General features: G+C 65.1%; 1 protein-coding gene across 4 annotated transcripts in view; it reads right to left on the bottom strand.

The window, feature by feature from the left end:
• Positions 1 to 205: 205 nt before the first annotated feature.
• Positions 206 to 15,869, bottom strand: part of Plch2 (phospholipase C eta 2) — a 55,495-nt gene continuing 39,831 nt past the window's right edge. For 2 of the 4 annotated variants that reach the window (XM_023699482.1, XM_023699481.1), the window contains exons 6-23: positions 15,473 to 15,643; positions 14,028 to 14,121; positions 13,736 to 13,939; positions 13,528 to 13,648; positions 12,112 to 12,283; positions 11,918 to 12,025; positions 10,685 to 10,843; positions 8,690 to 8,782; positions 8,306 to 8,388; positions 7,434 to 7,531; positions 7,166 to 7,348; positions 6,808 to 6,915; positions 6,193 to 6,317; positions 6,020 to 6,104; positions 5,720 to 5,866; positions 5,410 to 5,489; positions 2,678 to 3,476; positions 206 to 1,794 (exon numbers count right to left, since the gene is read on the bottom strand). In XM_023699482.1, the coding sequence (XP_023555250.1) occupies positions 512 to 1,794; positions 2,678 to 3,476; positions 5,410 to 5,489; positions 5,720 to 5,866; positions 6,020 to 6,104; positions 6,193 to 6,317; positions 6,808 to 6,915; positions 7,166 to 7,348; positions 7,434 to 7,531; positions 8,306 to 8,388; positions 8,690 to 8,782; positions 10,685 to 10,843; positions 11,918 to 12,025; positions 12,112 to 12,283; positions 13,528 to 13,648; positions 13,736 to 13,939; positions 14,028 to 14,121; positions 15,473 to 15,643 (4,113 nt within the window). In that variant the 3' untranslated portion in view covers positions 206 to 511. The remainder of the gene's footprint in view (positions 1,795 to 2,677; positions 3,477 to 5,409; positions 5,490 to 5,719; positions 5,867 to 6,019; positions 6,105 to 6,192; positions 6,318 to 6,807; positions 6,916 to 7,165; positions 7,349 to 7,433; positions 7,532 to 8,305; positions 8,389 to 8,689; positions 8,783 to 10,684; positions 10,844 to 11,917; positions 12,026 to 12,111; positions 12,284 to 13,527; positions 13,649 to 13,735; positions 13,940 to 14,027; positions 14,122 to 15,472; positions 15,644 to 15,869) is intronic. The other 2 variants (XM_023699484.1, XM_023699483.1) reach the window with 2 other exon arrangements.

Below are 15,869 nucleotides of genomic sequence, written 5' to 3'. Positions count from 1 at the left end.
GCAGTCCTTGCAGGCAGTGGGGACTGAGGCCTCACGTGTAGCGGGGCTCCCCCCAGCTGTCCTGGAAAGGCCCAGTGCAGCCTCCCCGCCCAGCCGGCACCCAGCCTTCCCATGGCAGAGCCAGGTCTGCTGTCGAGCTGCCACCAAGTCCTGGGGACGGTGTGCGGGCTGCCTCGAGTGTCCCGGAAGGGCGAGGGAGCAGGTATGAACATGTTTATTGGAGCTGTGTCCGACAGCTTACAGTCCTCAGGATGCCCCGACAGGATGGGTGACCAGAAGGCGCACACGGGGGTGGGGCGGGGGTGGGGCAGTGCCAGGCATCCTGGGGACAGGTTTGCCACGCACACCAAGGGCCAGACACCAGGGAGGACAGGGCAGTGCCTGGGTGCTGAGTTGTCTGTACACACCCTGGGCTTCCGCAGGGCTGCAGCAGGAGAGCCTGGGCCTGGGCTGGATGCTGGCTCCCCAGCCGTGGTCTGGGTCCTGGGAGACAGGCAGCATGGTTCACGGCTCAGAGCCTCAGCAGGAGCAGGCTGTCAGCAGCTCCAGGCACCTGCTCCGGGGCACCCTTGGGGAGGCCTGTGGCATCCATGCAAACCTCGCGGCCCACAGAGCAGGCACCTTCGGGAGTACCCCGCTCCTCCTCTGGGGGGGCCCTTGGGTCCAGGCCCCGAAGCCGCTGCTGGCGCTCCTGTGCCTGGCGGGCCCGGCTGGCAATGGCACGCACACGGCTCTGACTTCGGGAGGAGGAGCGCCGCAGGAAGCTGGGGCCCCCCGGGCCCCCTTCCCCAGCTGGACCCAGGCTGGTGGGTGACGTGATGTCCCCGGCCTGCTGGAAGCCAGTGAGCCAGCGCAGCTGCTCCGTCAAGGCGTCCCGCCGCACCCTGCCTGGAGGGCCCAGGCTCCGGCCCAGGCTGTGGGAGCCCCCCTCAAAGCTGGGGGTGAAATCGTCCGCTGTCAGGTCCCCCAGGCTTTTCGACTTGGCAGCTACTGGGCAGTCCTGCAGGCCCACCAGGGCAAGACCTCCCCAGGAGGGCCGGGGGCGTGGGCCAGGCAGCCGAGGGGCCAATGGCCGGGGCCGCAGGGCATCAGACGCAGGAGGCGGCTGGCCTGCAGCCCGCAGGTTGGGATTCGACTTGCTCTTGGTCACAGGTGGCCGGTCTGGGCGGACAGTGGAGGCCGAGCAGGGGCGAGGGGGCAGGCGGCCCAGGGGGTTCCCAGCCAGGCTTTCGCGGCTGCGGCCCAGGCCCAGGCTCGTCAAGGAGAGGTCAATGACAGTGTCACTGGAGGACATGCTGGAAGACGAGGACACACTGTCTCGGTGGCTACCTGGCTCCAGCCTCTGCCATATCCGGTCACTGCCTGTGGCATCCGAGTAGATGGCAGGGGTGGGTGATGGCCCTGCCAGCTGCTGCCATATGCCTGGGGACTCCAAGGGCACCTGGCCCTCACTCTTGGCCCTTCTGACCCCAGGCAGAAGGCCCAGGGCTCGAGGCTGGCTCCTGCCGGCTGGCTGGCTACCAGTGGTCCCATCACATGCCTCACCAGGGCTCCCACTATTGAGCAGCTTTATGGGAGCCTTTTCATTGTCCCCTTGGCCCCTAGTCCTGAGCTGGAGGGGCCCAGGAGGTACCCGAACTGTCTGAGGGGAGGACTGGGGCCGCCCCCTGGGAGGGCTGGTGGGGGTGGCCGCCAGGGCAGGGGCACCAGGGCCCAGGGCCGGCTCTTCCGCGATGGGCTCCAGGCTGCACAGTGGGGAGATGGATCGCTGCGTAGTAGAGAAGGGGCGGGCATCTGCAGGGAGAGAGGGGAAGGAGGCAGGGCAGAGAGAGGGACAGACAGGGCAGGGGGGAAAAACAGTCAAAGATGCAAGGCAGGGAGGGAGGGCCAGGTCAGAGGGGGCCCTGCAAAGGGCGACCCTGCACAGGGCTCCCCAGGACCCCAGTGGTCAGGCCTCTTCGTTTGCTCCTAGGTAATATGGCACACTCAGTGTACCCCCCTCCCACTGCCACTAGGGCCAGGGCATGGACAGACACAGTGCCCAGGCCCTGTTCCCACTCACAAGGTCTGTGGGGTCTGGGGCGAAGCGGGGCACGGGGTGCCGGGCCATTACCTGGCACTTGCGGCTCTCAGTCCCTAACTACGAGGCAGCCGGGGTGCAGGGACAGAAAGGAGAACAAGGTCAGCGGGGTGGGGCTAGACAAGGGGCAGACGGACAGCAAGGCGGGCAGGAGTGTGGAGCGGAGTGCGGGGCTCAGGCACATCCCCCCGCCCAGGCTGGGGTCTGGCCCCCAGCTCCACCCTCCACCTGCTGTCCACCAGAAGGGCTAGGGTCTGCTGGAGCTGCTGAGTCGTGGGCCCAGGAATAATGGAAGCAGTCTCAGCCCTTTCCAGACTCAGGCCGGGCATCAGGCTAGAGCAGCAGCCCAGGCTGCAGGACACTGGGGACGCCCTAGGGCTGCACCACTGCCTTCAACAGACTTCCCAGCAAGGCGAGCCCTGGACGGGCTGGACAAGGGCTGCCCCCCAGAGTGCCAGGGCCTCTTGTGCAGAGGGGCAGGAGCCAGGGCAGACAGGCTGAGGAGCACACAGAAGCAGACACGAGCACAGCAGGGGACGCAGGCCCAGGCATGCCTGGCGGGTGGAGGACAAGGTGCCGAGGAGTGGCTGGCCTTACCCGTGGAGAACATGGGGGAACTACTCCTCATCTCCTCCAGCTTTTGAGCGAACAAGGCATTCATCTCTCCCTGCAGGGCCCCCAGCTGCCTGTGGGCACCCTCAGGCGGGCAGGGGGCCACTTGGGGGCTGCCTGGGCTGCTGGAGTCCAAGGACACAGAGCCGCTGCTGCCTGGGCCCTGCCGCTGGGCCCCAGGGCCCTTATAGGCCTCTGCGCTTCTCCCTGGGGTGGCTCGAGGGCCCAGGCCACAGGGGCTCCCCGGAGTGTCCCCCCAGGCCCGGGGCTGTTGGCTGATGGCCATGAGCCCACCTGCAGGCCCAGGGCTGGGCGGCTGCTCCCTCCACAGGCCCTCTGTGTGCACACCGGTGCAGGAGCTCACCACGCACTTCATGCACGTGGCCGCCACCCCGGCAGGCCCAGAGCCTTCACGGCCTCGAGGAGGTTGCAGCTGCACGGGGCTCCTGGGCTCAGCAGCCACTGGCGCTGCTGCCGGTGCCTTACCTCGGGAGTTGCTGCTGCCCAGGCCATCATGGGCTGGGGTCTCCAGAGTGGGGCCAGGGCCGGGGGGTACCACATCGTTGGCTGTCCCCTCACAGCCCATGTCCCGTGTGCCCAGCACCAGCTCTGGGAAACCCTTGCGGCCCGGCTTCTGGCTCTTGGTTGGGGCGCTGGCTGTGCGCCGGAGAAGCCTCTGGCTAACGGAGGCCCGGGGCAGGGGTTGCCCAGCAACATGACTGTCCAGGGAGCCTGGCTTTGCGCCGCGGAGGAAGAGACCTTTTAGGCCCAGAGCCTGCTTGGCCTGCAAAAGAAGGGGCCCATATAGCTGGTGCCAGGCACACAGCCCAGCTGGGGCTGCAGCCCTGGACCCATTCTCAGAGTCCCACTGGGCACGTCGGTGGCCACGTCAGGTGCCACTGGGCTGGTGGCCAGAGAGCGTGCAGGATGCTAGCCGCGGGGTCCTCCCAACAGCCACACCAGGGACAGCAGGACCCCTCTTAGACTAACAACCTGCCCTTCTGAACTCTGGTAGAGGCAGGAGTCACCCCTCCGCGGCCCCCACAAGGACGGACCTCAGCCCTGGCCCTGGCCACCACACCTGGCTCTGCTCTTGGGCTTGAGGCAAGCAGGGCACGGCGGCCGCTGCAGGTCACATCCCCTAGCCCTCAGCAGCAACAGTCACGGAAGCAAGCACAACCAGGTGCACCTGAGGCCTGCTCGCCCAGCCCTGCCCTGGCTGCTCCTGGTGACCCTGCAGGGACACCACTCCAGGAGCCCTTCTGAATTCCATGCGGCTCCCTCTAGCCCAGCCCTACTCTTGGCCTGCATGAGCCCACACCCCCAGCTGGCTCAGTGCTGGACTCAGGTGGCACCACTTCAGCTGGGCCAGAGGTCTCTGCTCAGGTTGTCCTGCAGCCCCCGCCAGGGTCCCTTCTGGGAAGCCCCAGGCAGCTGCATCACCCGAGGACAGAGCAGAGGCCCTCACATGCCAGGCACCCCGGTACCCCACAGAGACCCTGCAACACCCACTACTCCCCAGGACGGACGGGCTGCACTTGGTACAGAGCAGCCCAGGGCCTGGCACATGGGGCCCTTCTGGCAGGGCCCTAACGTGGCCAGCACTTGAATCAGTGTCCTGATTCAAGATCCCAAATTCAGTGCAATTTGGTCGACGTGGGCTGGAACATCATTTAGAAGGAGGTCCAGGATTCAGGCTTGGAGTGCCAGGCCCCATGGTGTCCCCCAGCCCAGGCCCCGACAGACGGGGGGAAATGGAAGCAGGCTGAGAAATAACAGCATGGGGGCATAGAGAGGAGGGACATAGGAGGCGGGACAGGAAGCAGGGGCAAAGCTCATGCCAGAAAAGCGGATGTCCAAGGGCAGAAGACGGGCACAGGATGGTGCGCAGGAGGCAGTGGCCTCGGCTGAATCCTGGATCGGCCTCATAAATGCCACTCTGGCTGAGGATGGCCCAGGGCACCCCAGAACCACGTCATGACCCATGTCAAATGAACTGACACCTCCAAAATGCTACCAGGAGTCACGGATGCTAATGAGTGCGACCTGGCATGCAGGGGCACGGGCTGCACAGGCCCGTGGCGCCCGGGTACCTTCATGATTCCTAACAGGGCTGCGCTTCCTAAAGTAGACTTTGGACATACAGAAGCCCACTGCAAGACCAAAGAGACAGAGTGAAGGCCGGTGAGCAGCCCCAGAGGCTGGGGAGGGGGCCCACGGCCCCTGGAGACAGGTGAACACAGATGGAAGGGTGGACGGACGGACGGACGGACGGACGGCAGCGGCAGCAGAGAGCAGGACACTGCAGAGCCTCTAGGCCCACGGGCACAGCAGGAGAGAGGCCAGCGGGGCCCAAGCCACCCACTTGGAAGAGCTGCTGGCTCATAGGCTGAGACCCCTGCCCTGGCCTGGCTCGGGGCCAGTGTGTGGGGGCTGGGTAGGGGGCAAATCCAGGCAACTCTGGAAGATGAAGGAGCCATGGAGGCTGGGGGGAGAAGGCCATGGGAGGCACGGTTACTGTCCCCATCAGCCACGTGTTCAGCGTTCCTAGGTAGAGCCACCAAAGGGGACTGAGCCAGGTGCAGGTGGAGGGCAGGGAGGGGACACAGAGAGCTGCTTCCCAGGGCAGGGACACAGAGGTCAGCACCCTCGAACCCCTCTTCAGGTAGAGGAGGGAACAGTTTCTGGGCACTGCCTTCTTCCTATGTGGCACTCACCTTACCACTGATGTCACTGATGGCCACGTGCACAAAGATGGAGGCCTCTTCCATCCCCTCCAGGTACACATGCCGATAGCCTGGGGCATGGCCACGTGGTCAGCAGGCCGCCCCTCCTGTCTGCCCAGGGCCCTGAACAGGACTGACAGCCCCACAGGGGCTCCGTCCCTCCAGACACCCAGGGGCACCCTGCAGGCTGTAGGCACCGCCCAGTTGGTGAGCCCCCCCTCAAGGCTGGTAGGGATGGGGACTTCCGTGTGTTGGGGCCCCACCAGAAGCCCCCAGGCCAGCTCCCAGCCTGGCCACCCACCTGGCATCATGCTGCTGAAAGCCAGTGTCCTCTGGCCAATGAAGTCTCGCCCAATGGGGTCATGGTCCCAGACAAGGAAGCGCACCAGCGCGATCTCAGGCATGTGCACCGTGAACACCAGCGTCTCCTCCCACATGGGGTTGAACCCTGGAGCAGAAGGCAGGCTGTGCGGACGAGCTGCAGCCCTGTGACGTGGCCCAGGTTGTGAGAGAAAGGGGCCTGGGGGCCGTGGGCTGGGGCCCCTGGCACACCGCAGGCAGCTCAGGCCCGTTTTCACACAGGCTGGCACTGGGTGCTTACCATTGTCATCCACCACACGGGTCTGCTCCTTGCTGCAGTCCACGGGGAGCCCGATGACCTCCACCTCCACAAAGGGGTCGATGATCTGGGGACGGTGTAAGGGGTGGCATTGGGTTCCAGGGTGAGTGTGGCATGGGCCCGCAGCCCACTCGGCCATGCAGGCCCAGCCCCACCTCTCCGCGGTCACCCAGCATGGAGTCTCGGGGCTTAGGGAGCTGCTGCCCGCTGATGATCCTCAGGGCCAGCTGCTTCTTGAGCTGTCCAGGCAGAGGGTCCTCGGAGTTGGGGTTGAAGAAGCCTGAGAGGACACAGGCATGAGCAGAGCAGGCAGCTTCCCAGGAGGTCGCTACTGGACCTGCCCGCACCCAGGCCTGGGGACAGCATGGAGGTGGGGCAGCAGGCACTGACACAGGCTGAGGACTCCACAGACATGCCAAGTGCTGGCATGGCTCCGCAGGACAGAGATGGGGTGGGGAGGAGGGGGAGAAGGGAATCAAGGCAGAAACCAAGGGACAGGTCAAGGAGGCCTTTGGAGTCCAGTCCAGGGCTGGGGCATCAGGCCTGAGCCCACAGACCCCAGGCCGCTCACGCCAGCCCTGCCCACACAGACGTCTCGTACAGGCCCAGCTTGGGCAAGGGCTCCCTGATTCCTAGCCTGAGGCCCTGGCAGAGCAGGGTCCTTCACAGGCAGCCAGAGGCGGCGGGTGCTGCCCCCCTGCAGAATCCGGACAGCAGGTGGCAGCCTGGCTTCCCCGCTGCTGGTGCACCCCACAAGCCCCACATCTCACCCTGGCACATGCACGGGGGCTTGAGCACATAGCCACAGTCGCCGTTGGCGCTGAACTTGGCCCGATTCAGCTGCAGCATCCGCCCCTCCGATTGGTAGTTGAGGGCAACTGTGGGTGGGGACAAAGGCCCTGGAGTCGGCAGCAGTCCCCACACTGTCCCAGGCCCGTGTCCCCGAGCTGTGGGTAGGCCCTGCAGCTCGCAGGGGTGGGACAGTGGGGCTGTCTCTCCCAAGCTGCCTGGGGTTCAAGGATCCTGTCAGGTGCCAGCCTAGCAGAGCCACAGGCAGTGCGACCCCAGGAACAAGGCCCTGCGCCCCAGCTGCCACGGCGCCCCCTGCTCCTCCTTGGCCACACGCACCCATCTGGCAGCCAGCGTTCCAGAAGGGCTGCGGGTTGTAGTTGCTCGAGTCCACGCGGTAGGAGGACGGGTAGATGCGGGAGAGCTGGCGCTGGTTGAAGCGCAGGTATTGCGCCGGCTTCTGCTGCAGGATCTGGTGGGCCTTGGTCTCGCTGAAGGATGACACCTGCCAGCTCGAGGCCACTGTGGTGCAGACCACGGCATGAGTTGGGTCTCGGGGTGTGCACAGCCCTGCTCCGGGCACCTGTGCCCACCCTGTGGCCCTCACCCTCCGTCTCCACGTCGTGAGAGCCCACGGACTTGGTGTATTTCACCAGGTCTGAGAGGGCCCGGGACAGCTTCACAGTCTTCTTCTGCCGGGCCGTCCTGTGGGGCGTGGCAGAGGCGGTTGGGGCCTTGTGGTGCCTTCCCACTCAGGGCCAGCCCGACGGCACCCAGCTCCACTATGGGACTCCAGGATCTGGGCGGGTCCTTCCATGCCCACACGGGCTGAGCAGGGCACACATGGAGGCCACTTGGCTTGAGGACTATACCAACCCCAGCAGGCACAGACCCAGGCCATGGCACGGCTGGGCAAAGGGCCCCGTAGGGTGCCAGCCAGTGCAAAGACACTGAGAATCCCGAGCCTATGGGGACGAGGCTCTGAAAGGCCCTGAGCAGAGGAGGCCGGGCAGTGACCACGGGGCCCCAGCTGTGTATAGGTGCAAGAGAGGGCTGGTGACAGTGGGAGGGACAGGACAGGGAGTAGGCACAGGCAGAGAGAGCTTGTGAGGGAGGAGAGACAGGAAGGAGAGACACAGGCATGGGCAGAGGAGGCCGCCACAAAACCCCAGAAGCAGGGTCCAGGGACCAGCACCAACCCCATGCTGCATGGAGCCATCATCACCAGGCCCAGGAAGGGGTGAGGGGCACCGGGACCTGGTGCTGAGCAGCGGCGGCCTGGGAACCCTGGGGCCGTGGGACTGCTGCCCTGGCCGGCCTTGTCCTCGCATCCAGCCTGCAGTGCTGCCCATGCCCACCCGCACACCCCACCATGGTTGTCACTGGGACAACAGCTTCCTTCCCACTGCTGCCTTGAGGTCCTGCCTGGCATCCAGGGACAGCCCAGGGTGACGCCCCTGCCCCTTGCAGGGCACTGACCCTCGGCTCTGGCTTCCTGGTGAGTCTGGGTCCTCGTCCCCTTCCTCCATGCTGGCCACCTTCTTTAGCTTGTTGCCCTTTCTCTGTGCCGGAGGACAGAGCTGTGACCTGCAGGCCTTCACCCACCGGGCTGGGCCCTCTGGCTCCCGGCAGCCCACACAACCCACCAAGCCCTTCCCACCCAGATGCTCAGCTCTGCCTGCACCCTGGCAACTTGGGGCAGCCACAGAGTGTCTGAGCCTGGACACTGGCCAGGCCAGAGAGGGCTGTCAAGACATTGACAGTGGGCTTCTGGCCCCAGAGCCTGCTAGTGCCTGGTGCAGGGAGGAAGGTGGGCTCGGCGGGGTCCTGCACAGGGCCCCCAGTGTGGGAGCGGGGCTGGACCTTGCGCTTGGTGAAACTGCTCATGAGAAGGCGGCTGCTGCGACTGCTGGCCCCGGCATCCTCCCCAGATTCCACATCCTCTTCGGCTTTGCTCTGCCCAGGGGAGACAGAGGTGATGGTGACGTGGCTGCCCCCACAGCCCAAGGCCTCCCTAGAGGTGCAGCTTGCGCCCAGCTCCCCCAGAAGCAGCAGACTCCTCCCCACGGGCTCTGCCCCACTCCCTGCTGGCTTGCTGTCCCTTGGAGAGACACTGAACCGAACATTGCCAGAGTCCAGGTCACTCCCAGTCCGGTCTGATTTCTCGGGACCCTGCCACCAGGAGGCCTGGCTGCTTCTTGCCCAGTGGAGGGGTCACCCGGTCCCCCATAACACCAGGTCCTGGACCCAGCGTGGGCTGTGACCCGGACCTCAGAGGTACAAGATGGGCCTTCCACAACAAGGTGTGGAGCTGGGCTCAGCGCTCCAGAATCACACAGCTCTCCCCACCTCCCTGGCCCCTGGGCGCTGTGCCCTCCGTCACCTGCCAGGCTGCCCTTAGCTCGTCCACCCTGGGCTGCTGCCGGGCCCCCGCCCCCCCGCCCCCCACCGTTCACAGGTGCCCCCAGCTTGGCCCGGCCTTCCCAGGAGGCGCCCAGCACTCCACCACCTGGTCCCAGGAGGGGCAGCTCCCATCACATGTAAGAGGCCGCCAGTGGTGGCAGAGCCTCAGCCAGAGAGCAGCTGCCGAAGTGGAAAAAGAAAATCGAGAGCCTGAGGTAAGAGAAGCTGTGAGTGTGAGCCCAGCCTGGGCTAAAAGTGAGCTCAAGGCCGGCCTGAGAAGCTCCGCGAGACCCTGCCTCAAAAGCAGACGAACAAAAAGCCCAGAGCAGCCTCCGCCAGAGGCGGGCGCACACAGGCCCTGGCTACATGCCTGGGAGGATGCCTGCGTGCACGCCTGAACACGTCATGGGCACGCTGCAGACGCCCCTGCGTAGACCACATACCTCGCACACATGCCGGACGTAGTGTGCCTAGGCACGTTCCTGCACACACTGTGGACACTCAGGTGAACATCACGCACGCCCTGCACACAGCACAGGCACGTCTGCACACACAACACATCCTCACAAGCCCACGCACACACCGTGCATGGCCAGAGCTGCCAGGAGCCGCTCAGCACTCCTGGCGACAGCACCCTTGGGCGACGGCCCCAACCGCCTCCTGCGACCTCTGCTCTGCTGGAGCTGAGCACAGGCAGCTCCTGCTCCACACAGCAGGCCAGGTGAGTCCCGCAGACCTGCTCTGAAGTTGCTACCACCAGCCGGAGCCCTGCCCACCACCTGCACCCCTGGGAGCCAGGACTGGCCCAGCTGACCGGGGCCCAAAGGGCCGCCCCTCTCACATGGCCTCTGCGCGCTTCCCTCTCCTCTCTGCTCAGGGGTGACTGTCCAGGGAGGCGAGGACACAGTGCCCACAGCTGGGAGGGAGTGGTGGCACTGCCCAAAATGCTGCCATCACCAAGCCCCGAGGGACCACGGTCCGTGCCTACGGAAAGGCTCACACGGGCCCTGGAGAACATGTGGCCACTCACAGCCCACAGAGCAAGGCCAGAACCTGCTACCACCCCCAGGGCGTCCACACAGAGGTGACAGGTTCACTCAGCTACCACAGGGGCTGTGGGCAGCTGGCAGCCAGCCCAGCAGTCCAGCCCTGGAGCTAGGAGGACAGGGCTGCACTGGGGTATCCTGTAGCACAGAGCCACAATAGGCCCAGCTGGACTGTCCTCACGGAGGTCCCCAGTGACGCCCCGTGTCCTGGAAGTCAGCACTCCAGGTGAGGCCCTATCTCCCCAAACATTGCCCTCCTTCTGGGGTCTCTCTGAGGGAATCTCATGTCCTCGAGGTGACTGTGCCAAGGGCCAACACCCCTCCAGCAGGCAGGGGGCCAGCGTGTACACAGGGGCACCTGTGTCGGCATGCAGGCTGCGCGTGGGGGCCACGTCCCCGGGGGCCTCACCTTCTTGGCGTCTGCTCTGTGCCCAAGTTTCCCTGACGGGGACATGGTGGCAACTGTGAAGTTGTTGGGGTCTTCACAGTCGCGGATCTTTGACTCCTTGATTAGAGAATCCAGTTTCTTCTTGGCAATGTTCTCCACACGCTTCCTGTTGGTAGAGGCCTGCAGGACAGCAGCCAGAGGCCAAGCCTCAGCGCCCGTCCCAGCCCCAGGAGCAGCAGCAGGTGACAGCCCCGGGACCAGCGCGCGCGCGCACACACACACACACACACACACACACTACCAGCTCCAGCTCTGGGGCTTGACCTGCCCCGGGGTGGCTGGCGGCTGACAGCAGCACTTGGGTCCAGGCCCCTCTGGTCCCTTCACTGCTGCAGGCCAGGGGCCTCCAGGAGTCAGCATGCCCAGTGGCAGCACAGCACCAGGGCCCCACTACTGCCACCACACGCCCAGGAAGATGGGTAGGGGTCAGGGCACACGCTGGAGGAGCCTGCGCCTGGGCTGCAGTGAGGGCTAAGCAGACCCACAGTCCTGAGTTCTTCAGCAAGGGGCCAGGCAGAGGCATGCGTGAGCACACCCGGCACAGGAAGATTTCTGCTGTCTCAGTTCTTTCTAAAACAATTAGCCAGCCTGGCCGGGAAGACTGCACAATTATTTTCCCATCCAATGGCCCCTCAGGGAGAAATAAGCTTCGTTGCCTCCTAGCAGCAGCAGCAGCAACTCAGAGCAACACCAGTGGCGAGAAGCCACTTCCACAGCCACTTCTTCCACAGCCACTGCCCCTACCCCTTCGCACTGAGGGTCCTCGAGCCAGCAGCCTCCCTCCCTCCACAGGGGCCATGGGGAGGCCAGCCCAGGAAGCGCTCTTGGCCAGGGCTGGTGCAGCTTCGCACGGGGCTGAGGCTGGGCCGGGCTCCGCTGGACAGGACCACCAGCCCCCAGGGTGGGCTGGGCTGGCCCGGACCTGGCAGGAATCCGGGATATTCTGAGCAAAGGCTGGCAAAAGAAGTCGTGGTGGGAGCTGAGTGGGACCCACGCCCCAGTGAGCTCAGCAGCCAGAGGACAGGGCCCAGGCAGTGAGCAGCACCCGAGCCAGGCTAGGAACGGGCTGAAAGGGGCCGCCAGCCTCGTGGGTGGGCTGTGGCTGGAGCAAGGGCAGTTCCTGCCGACCACATGCACACGAGCCCCCAAGGCAGCCCTGGGCCTCCCTGCTCCCCTCTGGACCCCCACACTCACATCCCCGTTGAGCAGCTTGCAGTCCTCGTCAATCTCGTCGGCACTGTCCTCGTCAGACACCTCGCCTTCCTCTGCGTCCTCGCTGATGTTGGCCGGGAGCTTCTTCCCCTGGGAGGAGCAGAGAGCGGGGGCAGAGCTGCGGGACGGGCCGGGAGCGCGCGGCTGACCGGGCCCAGCCGGCCACAGGGCCTCACCTTGACCAGCACCTTGCCCCTGAGCATCTGGGGAGACGGGAGCATGGTGGCGTCCTCGCTGCTCAAGGCCGAAAGGTCCAGCTTGTCCCCAAGAATGTCGCTCAGGTACTGGGCCATCTTCTTCTGCTGGGCCACGCAGCAGTGGTTCTCGATGGACAGGATCACCGGGTACCTGCGGCCCACAGCCACAAGGACAGGCTCAGGCGCAGGCCGTCGGTCGCTGTGCTGCCGCGGGAGGGGTGGGACTTCGCCCTACTGGGACAGCTCCAAGAGGAGGCTCTCAGAGGCCTGGGAGCGGGGTAGGAAGGGAGCCAGGACGTCTTAAGGACAAAGAAAGAAGACATCAACGTTTTTCCCAGTTTTAAAAAAAGATAATTAGAAAATCCAGGAAAATTGACAGGAACAGTTTCAGTCGAAAAGTGGCAGCAAGCAGACTGAGAACGCAATCCCTGTGACCCAGATCCTGGGCCTGGGCCTGGCTGCGCATGGCCACAGAGAGGGGGACAGAGCCAGAGGTCCCACCTGAGGGAAAGGGAGGTGGCTGCAGAGCAGGAGGAGGAAGTGGCTGGCGCCACATAAGCCCTTCAGTGCCATTTCTAACCATATGCATGTTCCACTTGGATTTTTACCAAAAGGCAGCCTTCATCCTTTTAGAAAACGTGGGTGACCCAGACCAAGAGGGCACGAGCCACGGCAGAGACGGACAGCCGTGTGCCGTGCAGAGCGAGGGAGGACCCGCGCAGGTGGCAGCTGTGCTCCTCGCAGGCCAGGGGAAAAGCTGGGCCAAAGCTGGTGCCTGGGATCCACAGCCCCTGCGGGCTCCTGGTGGGACCCCAGGGCCGAAGAGCGCGCAGGGTCCCTGCTGTGCCACCCGGCACTCGCAGCGACTCGCTGCCCTGCCCCGGCACACACAGTCAACCTGGGCGCAGGCGGGGGCCTTTTCCATCTCCTAAGTCAATCACTCGAGTAGCTCCCTCCCCCGCCGGTCTTGCTTGGCCGGGACTCGAGGCGACGCCAGCAGAGAGGAGGCAGCCTTCTATTTCCAGAAACTAAATTGGATTTTCCTGAATGGCATCTGTGGCTCCCGCTGAATGATAGCACATGAGTCTGGATGGAGTGGCTTCCCGGGGCCAATTAGCTCTGGGGCCACCATGGCCTTCTGCTGACACCAGGGTCACCACGCCTGAGACCAGAACGTGGCCACATGTGCCCTGGGGTCTCAGCCTGGCCACTGCGTCCACACCCCACTCCTGGCCCTGTGACCCATCCCTCCTTGACCTGCTCCTCAAAGGAACCCCAGGAGTAAAGCCCACTCCTTGTCCACTGCAGCCACTGCCCCCCACAAAGGACACGGGTGTGGGTGCAAAGAGGCAGCCGCGAGCCCATGGCCTGCCCAACCTGCAGCCAGCCACTCACTCATTCTTGAGGAAGGCATATTTGTTGATGGTTTCAATGACATCTTTGAAGAGGATCTTGGAGGTCAGCGTGTAGCCGTGGTGGACAATGGGCTCCCCGTCAGGCCCGTCCCAGCAGTCCACTGCAGACACAGACCCAGTCAGCCAGGGGCACAGCCAGCTGAGCTCTTGGCCAGGGACACCCCAGGAGGCTCCCCAGGGAGGCTTACCCTCCACACAGCGGCAGCCGGCCTGCAGGACCCGGGCGTACATGTCCGCCCGCGACTGCGACGTGAGTTGGTCCCCCACGAGGTAGGTGTTGTGGGACGAGGTGATGAAGTAGTGGCTCAGGGGCTGCGTCATGTCCTGGTGCACTCCGTGGTGCTCGGGGTTGAAGATGTCGCCTGCAGGGCTCCGAGCGTAGTTGGTGAAGCCTGGGGTTAGCATGGTTCCGGGTGTCAGCCCTGCTCAGGGCCGGAGGCCACCTGTCCCACCCGTAGGCTGCTGTGCCCAGCCGCTCACCGTCAATACCCAGCACGCCCTTGCTCTTGTTTTCCGGGCAGGGCTCGAACTGCTCAATGATGCCGCGACAGCCCTCGAGCGTCACACCCTGCATCTGGGCCGGGTCAAGGGCATGAGCGTGTGCCGGGCCCCTTACGCAGCTCCCCACACTGTCATGAAGCTGCCTGCTGCCCCTGTGTCTCATCGCCACATCAGCTGACCACAGCAGGGTGACATTTGAGGCCAGCGGCACAGACTACCCACGTCATCCGGCAGGGAGACGGTCTCTGCCTTGCCAGCTGGGCACCCAGTGTGGTGCGGAGGGTGCCACAGCCATGCCCTGGGCCCTGGGTGAGCAGAGGCCATACCCCCACCCCAGGGAACCGTGACGCACAGGAGCCTCCTGTTGTCCCCAAGTCCTGGCTGGGGGATGCCTGGGAGAACTGAGCCCCACAGAAGCCCATCTGAGTGCTGAAGCCCAGCAGCCCCCAGAGCCTGTGCCAGCCTACAGTGGCACCAACAAGGCCATCTGGGAGGGTGGGAAGCGACAGGTGGGAGGTAACAGGTGAGGGAATGGACCAATGGGTCAGAGCCCAGGGCCAATGTGAGCCAGGGCTCCCAGAGTCCAGGCAACTGGGCCCAGGCTCAGGCCACTGCAGGGAGAGGGTCCCAAGAGCTGGCAGCAGAGGCCAGGGAGAAAGAATCAGATCTGCCCAACTTCATCCAGCCCTGCCTCCCGCGCCAGCACTCGGACAGCACGCCAGTCACCAGAGCCATGACCCCAGCCCCAGCCCAGAGCTGCACAGGCAGAGGGATACAGGCCCCTCCCCAGGGAAGCCTCCAGGACGGTCAGGGACCTGTTGCACGGCCCCTGGGAGGGGCAGCCCCTCAGGCCAGGCTCGGACAGCCCCGTGAGCATCTCCATGGCGCCTCTCCTGCTGCGCCCCCTCCAGTGCCACCCACTGTGGTGCGGACAGGGCCTTTACAAGTGCCAGCTCCGGGTGAGAGGCTAGGCAGGGCCCCGGGGAGTCGCAGGCAGGTGCCAGGCCCACAGCCCGCCCCGGTCAGGAAGGCAGCCCCACGCCTGAGCACAGGACACCAGATGCCTGGTCGGTGGGACGATGCCCAGGGAGCACGCGGCCTCCGAGGGTGGGCAGGCTTCCTGGGGCTGTGCTAGGGAATTGGGGCACGGATGAGCGTGTCCAGCCGTCACTCTCTGTGGCAAAGCCTAGGCCACAGAGCCCCGGCCCACAAGATTCCTACTCTAGATGCTCAAGGTGTCCTCGGCAAGGACAGAGCCACGGAGGGGCCTTCAGAGAGAAACACCGGTCTCCCCACCCAACCAGCACCCCCCCCCGTGGCCCATGCCAAGGAAGCGGGAATGGAAGCCATCTCAGGGCCTCCACGCCTGCCACGGCCCGCCATGGCCCGCCGCTCCCGCACCCTGGGCCGCCCCCTGGCTGCACCTTCTGCTCCACCTCCAGGAAGCGCTGCAGGTCGGCGGCGTCCAGGTGGTCCTTGTGGTTGCTATAGGTGAGCAGGAGCAGGTAGAGGTCCCGGCGCGTGGACATCACCTTGTAGAAGGCACAGAACTCCTCGAAGCCCAGCATGCCCTGCCGGTCGTCCGTGTCTGCCTCCTGTGAGGCGAGGCCTCTGGTCACCCTCGGGTCCTTGGGCCAGCCAGCGCCAGTCTGCCCTCTCCTGGCACTGCCCATGCCACCACCACAGGTGCTGGGGGCACACAAAGCCCCCGCCCTTCTGTCCAGTTGCGGGTGACCCTGGGAAGCCCCACAGGACCACCCTCCCCTCTTCTTGGCAGGGCATTACCAGTGCCACCCCCACTGGAGCCACCACACTCCATCC

Source organism: Octodon degus, unplaced genomic scaffold, assembly GCF_000260255.1.
Source record: "Octodon degus isolate 3935 unplaced genomic scaffold, OctDeg1.0 scaffold00113, whole genome shotgun sequence".
In the NCBI taxonomy this organism is placed as follows: Eukaryota; Metazoa; Chordata; class Mammalia; order Rodentia; family Octodontidae; genus Octodon; species Octodon degus.
This window is presented reverse-complemented; position numbering and strand designations above follow the sequence as displayed.